The 19,899-nt window shown below is 35.5% G+C and overlaps 2 protein-coding genes and 3 long non-coding RNA genes across 9 annotated transcripts in view; 1 reads left to right on the plus strand and 4 right to left on the minus strand.

The window, feature by feature from the left end:
• The window catches only part of LOC309480234 (uncharacterized protein), a 157,470-nt gene that overhangs the window by 23,245 nt on the left and 114,326 nt on the right, over nucleotides 1–19,899 (minus strand). The gene's annotated exons all lie outside the window — the stretch shown is intronic.
• The window catches only part of LOC309480384 (uncharacterized protein), a 23,369-nt gene continuing 5,066 nt past the window's right edge, over nucleotides 1,597–19,899 (minus strand). The window contains exons 2-9 of one of the 2 annotated variants that reach the window (XM_082144822.1): nucleotides 5,883–6,006; nucleotides 5,653–5,682; nucleotides 5,513–5,575; nucleotides 5,050–5,345; nucleotides 4,951–4,992; nucleotides 3,174–4,859; nucleotides 2,997–3,088; nucleotides 1,597–2,704 (exon numbers count right to left, since the gene is read on the minus strand). In XM_082144822.1, the coding sequence (XP_082000948.1) occupies nucleotides 4,827–4,859; nucleotides 4,951–4,992; nucleotides 5,050–5,345; nucleotides 5,513–5,575; nucleotides 5,653–5,682; nucleotides 5,883–6,006 (588 nt within the window). In that variant the 3' untranslated portion in view covers nucleotides 1,597–2,704; nucleotides 2,997–3,088; nucleotides 3,174–4,826. Of the gene's footprint in view, nucleotides 2,705–2,996; nucleotides 3,089–3,173; nucleotides 4,860–4,950; nucleotides 5,346–5,512; nucleotides 5,576–5,652; nucleotides 5,683–5,882; nucleotides 6,007–19,899 lie in introns of both variants that reach the window. The other variant, XM_082144821.1, reaches the window with a different exon arrangement.
• LOC309476676 lies at nucleotides 8,016–10,100 on the minus strand. Its single transcript, XR_014198313.1, has 3 exons — nucleotides 9,650–10,100; nucleotides 8,905–8,939; nucleotides 8,016–8,601 (listed from the first exon to the last, which is right to left on the minus strand). It is a non-coding gene; the product is annotated as an uncharacterized lncRNA (long non-coding RNA).
• LOC309480512 lies at nucleotides 12,884–16,181 on the plus strand. The gene is made up of 3 exons (XR_014199669.1): nucleotides 12,884–13,819; nucleotides 14,639–14,740; nucleotides 15,339–16,181. It is a non-coding gene; the product is annotated as an uncharacterized lncRNA (long non-coding RNA).
• The window catches only part of LOC309480496, a 2,945-nt gene continuing 870 nt past the window's right edge, over nucleotides 17,825–19,899 (minus strand). The window contains exons 2-5 of one of the 3 annotated variants that reach the window (XR_014199661.1): nucleotides 19,857–19,899; nucleotides 19,063–19,184; nucleotides 18,815–18,914; nucleotides 17,825–18,158 (exon numbers count right to left, since the gene is read on the minus strand). The exon at nucleotides 19,857–19,899 is cut by the window's right edge and continues 59 nt beyond it. This is a non-coding gene — a long non-coding RNA (uncharacterized lncRNA). Of the gene's footprint in view, nucleotides 18,159–18,798; nucleotides 18,915–19,062; nucleotides 19,185–19,856 lie in introns of all 3 variants that reach the window. The other 2 variants (XR_014199662.1, XR_014199663.1) reach the window with 2 other exon arrangements.

Below are 19,899 nucleotides of genomic sequence, written 5' to 3' on the forward strand. Positions count from 1 at the left end.
AATACATTAAATTAACAATGGGGTGTAGCAATGTTGAGAGAAATGACTAATTTACAGAGATCCTAACCCTAACCCTAAGTGTGACTGACTACACACTTCAATGAACTACAAATAGCAGCGCCATGTTTTCCTGTTCCATCTACAGAATGACTGAGGCGTATGGGTAATGTAGTTTAAAACGTTTAGTAACTAAATGAAATAAATAGTATCTTTATTGAACAAAGGCATGTCTAAATATGTTTAGTGTGCAAACCTCAATGACATATTTTAGAGGCAGGCTGAAATTTGTTATTTTACTGTGAGCACTTTTTAAAACGCCTTTATACCACCTTTCCATGACTGAAAACTTTGTCCAACATTATTTAGTTAAACATAAGGACAGTAAAACATGTGCATAAACATACACATAATACTGTATATCTTACATACATACATGCATAAATGCAGCCTTAATCATGGACAACGAACTGTGCTGAATCACATTTATATTTCAATACTCTGTTTTCTCTTTCCACCCTTTTCTATGCTTACATCATGCTTGTATTAGTTGTTGATGGGTATAATGGGACTATCTGATGAAATACAGAAATATGTCACACAAATGTTGTAAAAATAATAATAATAATAATACTAGGCTACAGACTAGCCAACAAAGTATTATCCAATTCATAGTTATAGCAGAAGGACCTATGAAATAAGCTTCTCCATTTATTTCTCAATGACTTTGGCCTGTGGAACAAGTGTTGGGCATCAGTACTTTGCATCTTTGCATCAGTAATCTTGCTTATATGAACTTTTCAGCCATTTGTCACTGTAACACATCACTAAGTATGAGCAATGATAATATTTGGGGGTTTTGTCCCAAATGTCATTGATCTCACTAAAAAAAAAGATGGTCTCAGTAAGAGTCTCAGTAAGAGTCATGGTAAGATGGTCTCAGTAAGATGGTCTCAGTAAGAGTCTCAGTAAGAGTCATGGTAAGATGGTCTCAGTAAGATGGTCTCAGTAAGAGTCTCAGTAAGATGGTCTCAGTAAGAGTCTCAGTAAGATGGTCTCAGTAAGAGTCATGGTAAGATGGTCTCAGTAAGAGTCTCAGTAAGATGGTCTCAGTAAGAGTCTCAGTAAGAGTCTCAGTAAGAGTCTCAGTAAGAGTCTCAGTAAGATGGTCTCAGTAAGAGTCATGGTAAGATGGTCTCAGTAAGAGTCTCAGTAAGAGTCTCAGTAAGAGTCTCAGTAAGATGGTCTCAGTAAGAGTCTCAGTAAGAGTCTCAGTAAGAGTCTCAGTAAGATGGTCTCAGTAAGAGTCATGGTAAGATGGTCTCAGTAAGAGTCATGGTAAGATGGTCTCAGTAAGAGTCATGGTAAGATGGTCTCAGTAAGAGTCTCAGTAAGAGTCATGGTAAGATGGTCTCAGTAAGATGGTCTCAGTAGGAGTCATGGTAAGATGGTCTCAGTAAGAGTCTCAGTAAGAGTCATGGTAAGATGGTCTCAGTAAGATGGTCTCAGTAAGATGGTCTCAGTAAGAGTCATGGTAAGATGGTCTCAGTAAGAGTCTCAGTAAGATGGTCTCAGTAAGAGTCTCAGTAAGAGTCATGGTAAGGATTTGTATGTAGTTTTTTTTTTATTAAATCAATAAAAAATTGGGGGGAAAAGAGCTCAATCAATCAATCCACATTTATTTATGTAACACATTCAAAAACACATGTCGGCCAAAGTGCTTTACATACCATGACACATTCATACAATCTAGGATTATGAAACCAAATATAAGACAAATAAAAAAAATTCACAAAATTAAGTGCAGTCAAATGTAATTTGTGTGTGAATATCCCAGTTTGTTTTGAGTATTGTATATATTTTTGGAGTACATTTTATTTCATCTGGACAAGTACAATAAGTGCCTTGAGTAACTGTAAAGTGTCAAAATATGCACACTGAATGTAAACTGCATTACTGAATCTTTTAAAGGGATAGTTCACTTTAAAATGAAAATTCTGTCATCAAATACTCACCCTCATGTTGTTTCAAACCTGTATGAATTTCTTTCTTCTGTTGAACAGAAAGGAATATATTTAGAAGAATGTCAGTAACCAGACAGTTTCTGGTCAGACAGTATATTTTTTTCCTACTATGGAAGTCAATGGGACCAGAAACTGTCTGGTTATATTATCTTCCTTTCTGTTCAGCAGAAGAAAGACATTCATAAAGGATTGAAACAACATGAGGGTGAGTATATGATGACAGAATTTTCATTTTAAAGTGGAGTATCCCTTTAAGTGTAGACAGCTCATTGATCTTAATCATCAAAGTAGTTTTTTAGATGTAATATTAGCCATGTGGAATTTATAAGGTTAATTTATAGGTTCCCAGACAAATCTTGATGGTGCCTTATTAAGGAAAATCATGTTCATCATCTGAGCTGTTGTCGCTTTCTGAGAGCCCTTCCTCTTGCAAGTCATCTTCCTGTTCAAGCTTCTCTTCTTCAGACATCAAATCTTGTTGGCTGAAAATGTTCACATAGCCTGCCTTTACCAACTACATTAAATGCCTAAGTTCATTGTGTCTGCAGTGTCAGACAGTGTTGGAAAAAGAGCTGAAAAGCAAAAGGATACATTAAGAAAAAATGAACAGTATCATCATGAAGTGTTAGCTCTGTCTTCAATGCCTCCAAGGTGTGTTGCTGCACTTGAAGAGCCTTCTGAGTCTACAAAATACAAAGTCAACTTGAAAAAGTCCTGCATTTCATTTACAGGTGCAGTAAACTATTTCTAAGAAACACTGGATATTTAAAATCAACTCAAACAAACCCCTCCCTTTATTGCTCTTTTTCCAGTAATATTCCCCTCTTTTGTAATGTCTCCCTCCCTCTTTCTCTCACTCTCTTCTCCCCCATCATGAGTGGACACGGCCCCTACTACTGATTGACTTTAGATAGGAATAAATTAGTAAAACCTAAAAATCCCAACTGCAATATGTGACTGAGAAGAAAGTTATACCTTAGTGTATCTGTTAACTAGAGCTTGTCCCAAATTGAGAACCTTACACTTATTCCAGGACATGGCTTGCGTCGTAATCATGTCTGTTCTGCCTATAACATAAATATAAGAAAATGTAATGAGAGGTATGTATATAACAAAAGTAATTCTGTATTATTCATACCTAATTCAACAAACCTGATTTTGACATGTATTTGCTTGTAACAGCAATTCTAGATAGGAAGCTGTTCACCTGCTCCACTTCCTCACCAATAGTTGACCCAGCTCCTTCCTGGTAGGCTCCACTGTACTTGACCTAAACATTTTTAAATCCGACAAAATCAACGCATTTCAAATTTGTGCATTTCTTCTTATTATTACATGCTTACAGATTTCTCAAAAATGATTAATGCTTTGAACAAACAAATCAATCTCACCATGTATTGTACATATTGACTGAGTTAACTGTTATATTATGGTCTTTAAAAAACTACACATTGACTGCTTCAATCCAAGCTAATTTTAAAACAATGAACACAAATATCTAAAGTAGTCATAATGTAAAAATGCACATAGCATGTTGTCAGAGGGCATCATATTTTATCTTCTGGATCTGTTTAATTATTTTCTAAGCAATACATATAGTTTAAGGAATATGTAAAATTGTTTGAGAAAAGCTGTAAATTAAATGATCCAGTAATATCTGCCAACATAAATAAAAATACTTACGTGATCATTGTTTTCAAGTCAGACAGCTCCACATCACTTTGTATAAAAATATGGTCAAATAATCCCCTTTTCTCTGTGCTATCGAGGAACACGTCAAGAACGTATATTAACACATCATTCAAAATTAAGAAAATCACTTTATTTAAAAAAAAAAAGAAAAGTACCTTGCTGTGTTTCTAAACCGATAGTGTTTGTGATTTCCGTCAACACATACAGCTAGCATGTCTGGAGTGCATGCTGGACAAGTGAAAAACTCCTCCTGGCACATCTTTTCCACAGCATATCTTGCTGAAAAAAAAAAATTTCAAGTGACCGATAACATCTACATTTTTTCAATTGGCCCAAGTGCAATTCTTGTTGCAATAGTCTGTTAACATTGGCTCAATGAGAAATAATACGTCAGACTAATTGAAAAATTTAGATGTTATCGGTCACTTGAAATTTTTGACTTGGGGATGTAATATTTTTTTTACAGTGTAGAACAATGTTTGATTATATGTAGCATTGAAAGCACTCATATTCTTTTAAATTAATCTCCAAAGGGTTAAAAGGATAATCATAAAGGATAGTTTAACATCAGTTAAGGCTAGTGCACATAGCTGAATTGAGAATCATATTGTATACAATTTTCACTATATTCAATATCATAGTAGTTAAATCTATACATGAAAAGGTTTCTACTACCTTCAAAGAAAATAGTAATTTTACTTGCCAGTGGTTAATGATACATTTTTTTTTTAAAAACTTACTCTACCAAAGAGAATTGTTTTCTCATCAAGCATTTTAACAAATGCTTGAAAAGACATCCCTGGTGATGCCATTTTCATCTCTTGAAATGAGACAAGCACATCTGTTGTGAACATCATACTTGCAGGGATGTTGCCAGGCCAGTAACCACTCCTCTGAAGTTCAGACAAAGACGTCTCTCGTGAATGTCCACACGAAGCACAGGACAAGTGAGGCATGTTAAGGTTGTAACGGCCTACAAGAGTAAAACAAGCTACATGGAATTATAAGACAATAAGGAAATGGTCATAAATATTAGAAAAAATGTCCTTTCCATTCATAGTGATGAGGGTCATGGGCCTGCCTGAAGAAACAAGGACTGTCCCATTACTGCAATCACAAATATGGGCAGGTATTTCTACAGTCGAACTGTGCAAAAAAGAAGATATGATATATGAAAAACATGATATATTAAGAGCACAATAAAACAACAATACAACTAAGCATAACATTATCTTACCAAGATGTTTAACAGAAATTTGACCAGCTTCCTGGCAGAATCCTGTGGATGGAGGTAAAGGTTGTAAAGAATCCCGATTATGGAGAACAAAGAAGCTACCATGTCTTTTCTCATCACAGCCGGCACAGAGGAAAGGGTAAGGGAGACAGAGTCCCTATAGCGCACAATAGCTGCATTTGATCTGCACTGTTGGCAGGATGAAGAACTTGCATCCTCTCCTTTCAAAATGTTCTCCACAAGTGAAGATCTAGCTTCTTTCCATCTCTCCTCCCTCATTTCAGTTCTAATGGTCCAGTCATTGGATGCAGACCGAGGTTGATGATCTTGCATTGGCATAACATTATCATCACCTTCCTTAGTGTCCAACAGCCTCTTTAGCTCTTCAAGAATGGTATCTAAGTCAAATTAAGTCAAATTATTTATTTTTTAAATCAAGATTTACATCTAAAAGTATAGAACTGTGTATGCACTTAAAAGTCTAATGATGGAATTATTCACATCTATATAAAAAAGTTAATTTTTAAATATCAAACACTAATCAATATTTTGCTTCAGTGTATACCAGCTGTCTCAGAGGCATTTGCAGGGCCACCACTCAAGTCATCTTCCATAACAAGTGGACCTGCTAAAGATTGTGAGAAAGAAATAAACACAAAGAGATACACATACACACAACATAATTTTGATGTAGCTAAACATTACCAGAAAGGTTGTTGTGGTCACTTCTTAGTCCTATTTACAAAACAGAAGCACAATTTCACATAATGTTCAATATTACAGAGCAAACGATTAAGAAGCTTATATATATATATATATGTATGTATGTGCAATTGCTTCTTATATATGGAGTATGGATTCTGGACTCACATATGGAGCATCATACATATATATATCATTTTTATGAGCATATACAGTGAGTACCTTATACTTACGTTCTACAGTTGCCCTTCTGGCTCTTGGATATTTGTCAATGATTTCACCTTGGCTGTCCCTCTTTCTCCATTGAACAGTAGGGGGTGAGAGTAGAGACTGCACATTGCTTTTGCCCAGTCTTCCCTAAAAGCATAACAAATGACTAGCAAACAATTCAAGAAATTGATTGATTGATTTTATTTGACCACTTAAATATAAAAAAACAAATATGAAAACAGTACTCTGTGTCATATATTAAAATACATCAATAGTCAGGGATGACACAATAAAGCCCAAAGACGTATTTCCATTGTGGTCCCTATGAGGGCAAGGGGAAAGGACAAGTTGCAGCAATTCACACATCAATCATTTTTCATACATTAAACAAATTCATTCATATTATACAGAAAAATGTGCAATAAAAATAGACTATGATATAATAAAAACTATGATTGGCATCTAAGCCATACTTTCAAACCCTGTTTAAAACTGCCTATGCTTCGTACTGTCTTTAGTGTACCAGGTAACCGATTCCAAAGGATAGTTCCAGCATAAAGAAAAGACTGTTTGCCCAGATTCGTATTAAATCTGGAGGGTACAAAATCTGTTGAGCTACCCCTAGTGGAGTAACTGTGACCTTCACTTACTCTTTTAAAATAATTTCTAAAATATTTGGGAACATCTCCATTAACAATTTTATGTACCATACCCAGCTGCATCTGAGACACGCGATCCTCAACTTCCAACCATCCCACTCTTTCAAAGTCGGAAGATTCCAAATATAATATCACTTAATGTCTTGTTAGGGTTAATAAATGCATACTATTGACCAATAAAGTAACAGTTTATTGTGAAATTAATATTGTGACTTACAGTTTTTCTCGATTGGTTTGGCTCATTTCTTGAAACCGAGATGACATTCTCAAAATAACATGGACAAATCTCCAAACCACCTTGCAATTGTTCACAACAGAATGTCATTTTTCATTGGTTTTATCAAATTGCAAATGCTTTAGTACATGTCTCAAGTGACTCTGTGCTTTTTTTCAAATGATTATGTACAAGTAGCTACAGTTAGCACAATGAGCCCACATTTCCCACATGGAAAGAACCTATATAAACATATATGTTTTAATGTATGTTTTGATATATGTTTTTAATATATGTGACATATATAAAATTGGCCGTTTTCCTATATTATATGTACATATATGCACATATATGCACCTACATGTTCACCTATATATGCTCACCTATATGTTCACCTATATGTTCACCTATATATGCACCTATATGTTCACCTATATATGCACCTATATGTTCACCTATATATGCACCTATATGTTTACCTACTATATATTAGTAAAATTATTAAAATCCATAGCTACTAGGCCTACACTGTAAAAAAAAAAAAAATCCCGTATACAAACGGTAAATCTCTGGCAGCAAAGTTTCCAGACGGATTCCGTTAAATTACAGCAAATAACCATTTCACAAAATTACAGGCAAAAACAGTGAAAATACAGAATTGACTTTACAGTCAAAATTTATTAAATTACAGTACATTACTGTTGATAATGGCTTATTAAACAGTGGAAAAACGGATAAATGTCAAATTACATTTAAAAAAAAAACATTTAACTTTCAAGTTAAACTGTAAATGTAGGGTTTTATAAAGTTATTTTATAATAATGCTGTCTATCTACAGTAATTATCTTTTAATATATAGTTTTTCCTGTGTATAATAACCATGAAGTTATGTATAAAAATGCATTAAATACATAAATTCAAATTCAAAGTTTGTATATTTACAGTTAAGGCATTTCCAATTTCCAACTTTGACCAATCTCTAATTAAGTACTTAATAATAGCAAATGTAGTCAATTTCTGTTAAATTAATTAAACGTATAAGTACAAAATACCTGCACATTTACAGTATTACTCATTAAACAAACACTGAACATCAAGATATGTGAATGATAGGAAATACAATCTTAGTATATAATTTAGAACATGTAAAAATATCTACATTAAAAGGCAATTGCTGTATGCCTTTATACTCTAATATAACTTATTTTAAACATTTACAATTACATTTTATCCAAAGTGACTTAAAAATTAAGAGAACAATAGAAGCAACGAGTGCAGTGACAAGTCCCAGTTAGTGTAGCACAGTACACAAGTTTATTTATTTATTATTAAAACAAAGATTTAGTATTATTGGGTCAAGTGTTTATGAAAAGATGGATCTTTAGCAGTTTCTTGAAAATGTGTTAAGTTGGGCAGGTCATCCCACCAGCAGGGAACAGTCCAGGTAAAGGTCAGTGAAAGTGGTTTTGTGTCTCTTTGGGATGATGGCACCACAAGGCGCCGTTCACTTGCAGAACACAAGCTTCTGGAGACACATAGATCTGAAGCAGTGAGTTTAGGTCTTGCTGTAGCATCTGGATCAGTTGCAGAGGTTTGACTGATGCTGGAAGGCCTGCCAGGAGAGCATTACAATAGTCCAGTCTGGATAGAACAAGAGCTTAGACAAGGAGTTGTGTGGCTCCGATAGGAAGGGCCGGATCTTTCTGGTGTTGTATAAGGCAAATTAGCAGGATCGCATGGTTTGGCTGAAAGTGAAACCATAAGCAGTTCTGTCTTGGCAAGGTTGAATTGAAGGTGAAGGTCATTCATCCAGCAAGAATTTTCCATCAGGTAGGCTGAGATGCGAGCAGCAACCGTCAGATCCTCTGGCTGGAATGAAAGGTAGAGATATATGTCATTATAAGTGATAGGAAAACCCATGTTTCTAAATGACAGAGCCTAGTTACAATACAAAAAAATAATAATAATAGATGGGTGGAATCTAACACAATCGTGGTCTTACTGAAGCAAAACCAAACCTTGTGCAGCTCCAGTGGCCTCACAAGGATCAAATGAATATTCACATGGGAAAATATAGTATAAAACAAATTAAATTTTCTGCCACTTTTAGTGCAATCATATGGAATCAGAAGACTCGGCCATTACAATATTTTAAATTACTTCTTCCCATACCTTGTTTGCCATGATCATTCTGCTTTCCACTTGACCTGAAATCACAAATATATATATATATTTTTTTTTTTTTTACAACTCAGTATTACATTTGCATATGTCAGAATATGTTCCACTGGGACAATGCAAAACCTCAACTGACGTGTTGGCAAGCATGCAGCCAGAATATGGAATTTATCATGTGGTGTTCATATTCTAGTCTCATGTGTTTTCCTGTATCAACAACGAGTACAGTATTTGCTGAATTCGTTTTCTTAACGGTCTTGATAACCACATTAACCCTTATGAAAATTAACTATGGTTTAACCAAAAAAAAAAAAACCTTGGTAACGTTAGGCCTATTTGTAGTATAACTGTGGTTATTAAAAATGGTAATAAAAATCCGCCAAAAACGTGGTTACTATTTTTTAAGAGAAGAGTTTTCAGCTTCCAGACAGTGTTTAAAAATGTCCCGCCATTTAAGAGATTGAATTACTGACAGATACTATCGCGTATTAACAAAGATTTTATACACAATTAAACGGACTTTATGTATAACAAGTCTACGAAAGCTTGTTTTAGGTATTTTTTGAGGTGTGGGTTCAACTGATCTTTCTTAAAACAGATGGAAAATGTAAAGATGCATGCTACATTTTCAGTGTTTTGCCTCCAGCTCATCATTTAAAATGCTAATGTTAGCTTGAAAACTGTAACGTAAACTTAACACAAATGTAATATAAAATATCGTTCACATGCAGACTCTTACCTCAGCCGGTGATCGGTTGGCATGATGTCCGCTGTGACGAACCAGGCTCACTGAAAAGGGTGCTATTTCCGAAGAATCCAAACTGACAACAGCTAGGGCTCCTGCTCACGGCTGCTCTCGACGAACACGATTGCTTTGAATTATGAGGTGTCATATTGAACCCCTGTTAATCTCACAATCCACTTCAGGAGAGTAGACTGAATTCAAATCTCCCACTTGCACTTGATACAGATCCAAAGTCGACTGATCAGCTGACCGTTGTGGGCGGGACTAAACAGCGGAAACGTAATGGCGGCGAATTTGAATCTGCGTCATCGCGTGCGCGCGCGCGCACACACACACACACACAAAGCCCTGAATGTGCAGCAACGGAGATTTAGAAAAATATTAATAAAATATACATGAAATTATGGGAGAATAAGACAATGAAATAATGATCAAAATGAGCATCTATTTGCAAGACAAGATTAAAAGACTATAGCCTAAAAACAATTCAATACAGGTCTACTGTAGCCTATAGGCTGTATGTACAAATACTATTATTTAACCTTAAAAAAAACCTCACTTTAACCCCCACATGCTTAATAATCTGTAAGGACAACATATTGAATAGATGCAGATTTCTGCAGTTATACCTTCTTTTCTTTGTTTTCTAATTTCACAGAAAAAAATCTGTAAAATATTACTTTGTAAAAATACAGACAAGTTCCTTAAAAAACGTAAATTGATGTAAAACCAAAATACAAGCAATTACCTGAAAATTTAATAGTGGACCTTTAAATTACAGCAAATATCTGTAAAATAACAGGCATTCACTATAATGACAAAACGGTAAAATTCTGTTAAAAAAATACAGACCATTACCTGTAAAAGTACACTTTTTTTTACAGTGTAGGCAACATAAATAAAACCCCAAAATGTAGAAATTTACATTATTTATTTACTTAAGAACAATCAAATAGTACAAGAACAAAAATAAGACAAAAAACTGAACAGAATTTTTTATTTATTTATTTTTTTAATCTTTTTGATCTCAGCTCTGTGAGCTTCGAATTGATAGATGTGCCTATCTGAGCTAGGCATCATGTATGACAGTTTCCAAAGTGAGATATGAGCTACAAAATGACCATCCTGCCATGAGCTATAGGAGACATATCTTGTATGTACATATAGGGCTTATATGTATATATAAAGAAGCAATACAGGAGACCTATATGGCCTGTATATGCACATATATGCACCTCAATTATGCCTATATGTGGCATATATACGCATATATGCAGCATATATATTATCATATATGTGCATATATGCTGTATATATGCAGCATATATGTGCATATAAACTGCATATAGGTTTCATATATGCGCATATATCCTCATATAGATTCTTTCCATGTGCACATTTTCCAAATAAATAGATCTTGCTGATCTAAACTGATTAGTTGATTTTTCAGTGAAATGGTTACTCTCTCCAAAACATATCAGCATGGTTTCATTGTGTAAGTCATCATATGCACAATTGTCTGTTCAACTGTCAAAATTAGTCAAAGATATAATACCATGAAAGAATTTCTTGGAACATTTGATAAATTTATGACAGTACTTGACAATCAATCAGGTGAAATTAGAACTAACGAAGGAGCAGTTTCCCACATCTCAGATGACCAATCAAACAGTTTGTTTAGTTACCTGACAGGTGTTGTCTATGATTATGACTGCTGCCAAAAGTATATAGACAGAGCTTGGCCCGGGGCCAGTTTCATTTGCAGTGTGAACATGGAAGCACCTCGCCAAGTACAACAGCAACTTCCTGCTCGAGGAAGAGGAGGAAGAAGAAGAGGAAGAGGAGGAGTGAGAATGCGTGGAGGAATAGGGGGAAGAGGCCGAGGAGCACGGAGGCACCATGATGTCCCAGATGAAATCCGGGCCACCCTTATTGACCACGTTATAAACCATCGCCTCACAATGGCAGAGGCAGGTCGCCGAGTGCAGCCTAATGTGCCTCGGTCTACAGTCTCCTCCATCATCCAAACCTTTCGCAGGGAAAACAGGTACAGAACTATTCTATTGAACTATTCAGTGTTGGTGTGTGTGTAGGCCTAGAGTACTGTAATATCTTCATGTGATGTTATATGATACTATAAAAATGACAAAGAAAAAAAAATGGAGAAAATACTGTGAATAGTATTCCAGTCACTGTGCAGTGCATCACACTTTTAGTACCATAAAACAGCAGTACAATTACATTGGTAACTCATTTTGTAACAAATTTACAGTGTTGACCTTTGACTTGTATGTCTAGGATTGGACGACAGCCTCAAGTGGGTGGCAGAAGAAAACTTCTAAATGAACAACAAGAACAAGAAATATGCAACATGGTCATTGCAAATAATGCCATCACACTGAGACAGATTCGTAATGCAATCCTTCTAGACAATGTAATGTTCCAAAATATAAACTCTATCAGCATCTCCACAATAGACCGGGTATTGAAGAAACATCAGATGACCATGAAACAGATTTACAGGGTACCATTTGAGAGAAACTCTGACAGAGTGAAAGAGCTGCGGTACCAGTATGTGCATGTAAGTCAACTACTGGTTGTCTATCATTGTAACACTATTACAGTAAGACATGGTTACCACTTTTTTTTGTTTTGCTTTATCCTTTTTACCTTCAGAATCCAGCTTTGTGTGACTAGAGCATTTTGCCTAGAAATTGTCTTCAGTTTTTCACTCCCTCTTTTTACCAACCTGGTCTCACAGGATTCCGTGAAATGTCCACGGGCCCTTAACTCAAAATCCGTGGAGCCATCACGGAATCGCCCCAAATTCCGTGATGCGGCCACGGATATTACTCCAATGCAAGTCAATGACATTGACCTTCCGTGGTCCACACACGGATACCCGTTTCAATGACGGAGTACAGATCTCACTCAATCGACGTGCTTTCTCATTTGGAAACGCAACATTTGAAGTATTTGTGAACTTTTCCAACATCAAATGCCATAATGACGTTAACCTGACTGTTATTGAAGCTATTGCATTGTCCTGTCATCATAAAATTTCGGTTTGTTTCAGTTAGCCTAACCAAAGTCCCGTGACGGCACCACGGACCTCAACAACCTGACCTCACTCATGGACGTTGTAATGTTGCTGGCTTGTTTAGGAACTTATAAGCTTTAGGTCGACTGTGTTGCAATGGCATGTAATTAACTTGACATTTTGTCTCGTCCTGTCATCATAAAATCCAGTTTGATGGCGTTTTACACCTATTGCTCGCTTGGCTATAGTCAGATCTAAAATCTGTGATAGGAGCACGGAGTGAGTCTGTGGTGAGACCACGGATAACTCCAACGCGCAAGTCAATGACACTCATCTTCCGTGGTCCACACACGGATACCCGTTTCAATGACAGAGAACAGATCTCACTCAATGGACGTGCTTTCTCATTTGGAAACACAACATTTTAAGTATTTATTTATTTTCCAACACCAAATACCATAAAGACTTTAACCTCTCTGTTATTGTAGCTATTGCATTGTCCAGCCATCATAAAAATTCAGTCTGATTCTGTTAGCCAAACTGAAGTCCCGTGATGGCACCACGGACCTCAACAACCTGACCTCACTCACTGGATGGTGTGATGTTGCTCACTTGTTTAGACACTTGAAAGCTTTATGTCGACTGTGTTGCAATTTTGTCTTGTCCTGTCATCATAAAATCCAGTTTGATGGCGTTTTACACCTATTGCTCGCTTGGCTATATAGTCAGATCTAAAATCTGTGATAGGAGCACGGATTGAGTCTGTGGTGAGACCACGGATAACTCCAACGTTCGTGATATGGTCACGTAATTTAATCTATTGATTCGTGCCACGGACACGTTTATTTCGTAATTTTTCGTCTTTCGTGATTACAGCTCGATTATTTCTGCCTGTCGGCTGCAGCAGAGAAGCTGTTTAATCAACATTTATTCACGAGATCTTATCGTGGTTTATGTATTTTTTTTAATGTTATTATTTCGGTCTTATTGCCAGGGAAGCTGGATTGTTTTGCTGTTTATTGATATTTTTAAAATGATATTTTATTAGTAGGAAATCGCGCTGAAGAAGTCTCGTTCCGAACACATCGCGATATTTGGCATCAGTTCACGTGTGTCAGCTGTTGGTAAGTAGCCTAGTAAATAAATACCTAAATACGCTGTCCTAATAATGTGTGATATAATGTCTTTTCTGTTTGTCGATATTAATCTGCCAAATATATCTGCCATTTCCACGGAGACTTTGCGTTTCATTGCTTTCTAATTCAAAATATAGGATTAAACACTGCCTGTCACGTGACGTGCTATAGGCTTAGATATTCATATCAGATTAAAAATAGTACAATTAGTTCCAAAGTTGTATTTGTAGTAGAAGCACAGTAAAAACAACACTTACCATGCTTTTACCACAGTAACATTAGTTTAACTGTGATAAGTGTAGTAAAAAGACAGTAATCACAAAACTTACCATGCTTTTACCACACTATTGGTAGTTTTAATGTGATACTTATTGTAAATGCACAGTAACCACAACACTTACCATGCTTTTACCACAGTAACCCTAGTTTTACTGTGATAGGGTGTGGTAAAAGGACAGTAACCACAAAACTTACCATGCTTTTACCTCTGTATTGGTAGTTTTAATGTGATACTTATTGTAAATGCACAGTAACCACAACACTTACCATGCTTTTACCACAGTAACCCTAGTTTTACTGTGATAGGGTGTGGTAAAAGGACAGTAACCACAAAACTTACCATGCTTTTACCTCTGTATTGATAGTTTTAAAGTGATATTTGTTGTAAATGCATATTAACCACAACACTTGCCATGCTTTTAACGCTTTATAATGTAACATCCAATATTTGTAAGGTAAATCAGTACTTTTTCCTTTAAATAATCCTATATATTATACATAATTATATTTTCTTTTCTCTTTTTTCAGCTGAAAAGACCTAAAGGGCCTTTCGGACTCAGTCAGCCCATTATTGTTTGAGGAGAAGTAAACGGAGGAGACGGAAAGCTGCAAAGGCAAATATTCACGATGGTATGTATGTGTTGGTTTTAACCCTAAATCAAACATTTTATCAAGCATTTGTTGTTTCTTAAAACTTTTCTCACAAAACCCATAGCCCAATCAGTACAAACATAGTCTGAAAGTCTTAATAATTCACAAGATTTAACAAGTTGTCAAATTCGTACGATACTCGTACATATTTGTATACTCGTACACAATCCTGCAGCTTTTACTCCTAGTGCTGTCATTGGCTACTGCCTCAATTCCTGTACATATTTATCGCGATATTTGTAAATCAGTTGCGCCACTTCTTGGAAAGTTGTCGGATATCACACACACTGTGTTCATGTTCCAGTGATACATGATGTCTCTCCACACCTCATAACCTACCTCTGTTTGCAAGAGTGGAAAAGCTTATCTGACTTGTCACATGACATCAGATACTCGATTATTTTGTCATAATCAGAATGTTACACTGCTGATAACTGTCCCGTTTGCATGTAAATCATTTTCATATGATTATTGCTTGCTATTAAAGACATACTTTTATTCATAGAAATGCCCACATATCAGTGAACTTATAACATAAAAATGCTTTTAACATTTAATTATGCAACACTCTTTACAGAAAACATATCCCACAGTTATGGATAAACTCACAACGTCATCATCAAGTGCTGTGCTGGGCACATTGGGCAACAAGTGTCCTCCAACGTATTCGATCCGTGGCCAAGTTCTCCACATCTTCCCATGGGACACTGACATTCTTCAGGTCTTCATGAAACATCTGTCTCTGTGTCTTCCTTGGTCTTCCCTGTCTCCTGCATCCTCCTGGTGGTGTCCACTTCATCACTGTGTTTGGGTGGTGTTGTTTGGGCATTTGTAGGATGTGTCCAGCGAGGTGCACCCTTTGCTCTGTCTCAGTTTCTGAAAGTCTTCATGTGGAGTCCCACTCCTCCTCAGGATCTCTTTGATATATGCAGAACCAATATTGAAAATAGTGATTTATCTTTTTCCATATTGTTAAAGCATTTTGTTTTCTCTTTTCAGCTTCATAAACTGTACTTGATTTCTGCCTAATGCCTTTATAAAAAAGGGTCAGTGCTCATCAGGTGTTTTGCTAAAGGACATATTTATTGCATAGTTACAATAAAAGTGACCAATAATCACAAGGATATAGAATGAAAGTTGAGAATGTAAAATGTTGTGCTTATGTTTTTGCCTATTTGTTCTTTAAAGCGACGAAACAAATGTATTTTCACATAACAAAGTTGAATCTCATATTTTGGTTTGTAAATATATAACTTCATCATAGCAATTTTTTGAACGTTAATGTATGTGTCACTATAATAGATAGCCCCTGTATCTGGATATTTTAAATTAACTGATTTTTATACTGTTGTGCAGTAGTTTTGGCGCTACATTTGTCTTTAAACAGTTTGACATTAAATATTGGAATAAGCTTTCAAAATTGTGTCCTTTCATTGTGCTTTTGTTACATTTATTTGAATATAATTGATATATCTTTGACTATACATACACTGTAAATGTTAGAAGCACTTTAGTAGGCCTACATGCAATTATCTTTAATTAAAATACTGCAAAACTACTCCTGCTGTAGGCCATTGCTTAGAAAAAAGTTTCTCTTTCAAATGTATTTATGCATCAGTCTAATCAAATAAGCAAATTTGTGTCATTGATCATGTGAACTCGTTTTTGGACGGTAACCACACAAAGAGTCTTTTGTTTTTAAATATGAGTTTTATCATTTAATTAGAAATAATACATGTTTAACAGCCTTAATTAAATATTTAAGGTATCTATCCCTGCAGCCGGAACCAGAAGAGATCTGTCATCATTTGCCATAAATGGGCATGTAAGTGTGACGCATTTATTCAGCTGGGTTTGTATTGGCCGTGACTTTATCGCAGAACTCGCTGTGATTGGACAATCGTTTAACCCATATAAACTGGCGCTTCATGTTACAAAGTATGGTTTGGTGTTATTATTACATTAGTTATACATTAAGCTAACTATAAAGTGTCTCTATAATGTGAGAAATTACTCCTTTACCGAGATCCTAACCCTAACCCTAAGCATGTCTGCACATTTCAATGAACTACAGCACAATGCTTCCTGTTCCACTGATAGAATGACAGAGATATGTGGGTAATGTAGTATAAAACGTTTAGTAATAAAACAATAAATGTTAAATAAATTATATATTTAATGGACAACTGGATATCTTCATTGCGCAAACCTTTATGACATATATGAGGGACAGGCTGAAATTTGATATTTTACTGTGAGCACTTTAAAAATAACCTTTATGCCAGCTTTCCATATATATCTGAAAACTGTGGCCAACATTATTTATTATACATAGCATAAGCAGTCGTCCTGCCGATTTTCTCTTTGATACACTAACCGGACTTCGAGTTACAGCCATTTGAAATGTGCATTTGTTTGCTCTTCTGGGGGCCATTGCTGGGCCATACAATCTACACAGATCTACACACACTATTACTATTACACAAGGGTAATGCACCATTCAGTAAAACAACAAAAAAACAGTGCCAACATTTCCTTTTCACCCCCCCTCTGATTGCTGCTTATATGCCTGACATCAGTGATATATGCTTTCATTCAAAAAGCAGTTGTAGATGTGCTAGAATGATCAACATGGATCATCTTCAATTAAGCGTTAAGTATTTATAGCAAGATAGCCCACTGTAGCCTCTTGTTATTCACATAGCTTCCTTTTATTTCACTGCAAACTGGCATACATGCAAGTATGTGCAACTTTTGTTGCATTGTTGTCCCAAATATCATTAACCAGATCTACATTTTTTTATGTCCCAAGTAAAAGAATCATGGTCATTAATTATATGTAGTAATTTATAAGTTATTAATTATATGTAGGCCTAGTTATTTTTTAATTAATTAAACTAAAGAAATAAGAAATTAAAATTTCTCAAATAAAAATGTTTATTTACTGTACCAAACACCACTTTCAATACACAATAGTCACCATACTTTATTAAACAACACTTTATTGGAGGACACAGAATAAAGTTAATAAAGTAGCATAAAGACAAATGAGATTCAAGATAAATAAAAATGTGTCTTCAAAAATACATTAACATCATAATAGTCCATTCACAGCTGCTGAAGCCATAAAATTAGTGCCAGAGAATCATATTCAGTCACCTACAGAAAACAGATTTGATATTGTGTTGGAAAATAATGATTCATTATCACAGCTAAACTGGTTTCTTGCTCTTCCCTGTACGTCTCTATCATGTTCGTGTTCTTCTTCCTCGTCTAAACAGTTTGTTCAGTTGAAGAACAGAAGAACAGAAGATGTGATCACTGATGTGGTGTAGCTTTTTCTCAACCAGGAGAAGAAGTCTCAACATCCCATTGTCAGGCGTTCTCCAGTCCTGGTCTGAAAGTAAAACAGAAAACAGAAACCATTCAAATAAAGTTGTTTAATGGCCAGTCGGGTCAGCTTATGTTCTGCATTATTTAAAGCAGTGATGGTTTACTCTGGCCCTCAGCGTCCACTGTCCTGCAGATTTTGCTCCGACCTCAAACCCTCCTGCCTATTGTCTAGAAGTAAACCTGAAGACTTTGGTTAAAATTTTCAGATGTGCTCGATTAGGGTTGGAGGTTAACTCTTAACTAACCTCAAAAAGTAGAATGCAAAGGGCCAGAGTTGCCTGTTCCTTACATAAATTTACAAAGCAGCATTATATAATATACACATTGAAGTATATATATATATATATATATATATATATATATATATATATATATATATATTGGAGCACATAATATAAGCTAAGTACTGAACAAAAACTGTTTTACCCATATCAACAGCAACCTATTTTAAAAGATTTTTAAGAAAGGCATTGTCTCTTTTGAGCCTTTGCCAGTGATGCTTGATTTCTAGACAACATACTCTTCTGTCACTTGTTTCAAGAGCTTCACATGATCAAAAACCAAGTGAAAACCTGTACAATGTAAAATTGTCAACATCAAATTATGTACTACATTTTACAGCATTGTTTCAATTCAAGACATACCAATGGACTCGCGCACTTTTCTGTCTTCTTTGGGCACCAGATGTTCCTTCCTCACCCGAAACAAAGGACTTATTCGATTAGCTTGCGTTGATATAAGGACTGGTCTTCCTTCTCTGCTGTAAAACAAGATAGTCTCGACTTACTCTATGTGCAATTACTATTGTTCCTGAAACATAAATGAAGACAGTATTAAATAAGTTAATTTACCATATGATTCAGGAGAGAACATTTGAAATACTGATTGCAATATTCTAGAAACTTCACCTGGGAAGGGCTGATCACGGCAAGATTCGCTGCGACTCACTAGTAGCTCTTGTAATGGTTGGCTCCTAAAAGAGCTGTTGAGTTTGATATTGTAGAGCTTTAAAAAAAAGGACTAAGCAATCCTGCAAAACAGAAAGGAAGGTAATTTTAATACATTACTTGCAAATAGTCAGTTTATAACTGTATGATATGTTTTCTGTAAAGAGTGTTGCATAATTAAATGTTAAAAGCATTTTTATTTTATAAGTTCACTGATATGTGGGCATTTCTATGAATAAAAGTATGTCTTTAATAGCAAGCAATAATTATATGAAAATGATTTACATGCAAACGGGACAGTTATCAGCAGTGTAACATTCTGATTATGACAAAATAATCGAGTATCTGATGTCATGTGACAAGTCAGATAAGCTTTTCCACTCTTGCAAACAGAGGTAGGTTATGAGGTGTGGAGAGACATCATGTATCACTGGAACATGAACACAGTGTGTGTGATATCCGACAACTTTCCAAGAAGTGGCGCAACTGATTTACAAATATCGCGATAAATATGTACAGGAATTGAGGCAGTAGCCAATGACAGCACTAGGAGTAAAAGCTGCAGGATTGTGTACGAGTATACAAATATGTACGAGTATCGTACGAATTTGACAACTTGTTAAATCTTTTGAATTATTAAGACTTTCAGACTATGTTTGTACTGATTGGGCTATGGGTTTTGTGAGAAAAGTTTTAAGAAACAACAAATGCTTGATAAAATGTTTGATTTAGGGTTAAAACCAACACATACATACCATCGTGAATATTTGCCTTTGCAGCTTTCCGTCTCCTCCGTTT

Source organism: Leuciscus leuciscus, assembly GCF_965113295.1.
Source record: "Leuciscus leuciscus genome assembly, chromosome: 1".
In the NCBI taxonomy this organism is placed as follows: Eukaryota; Metazoa; Chordata; class Actinopteri; order Cypriniformes; family Leuciscidae; genus Leuciscus; species Leuciscus leuciscus.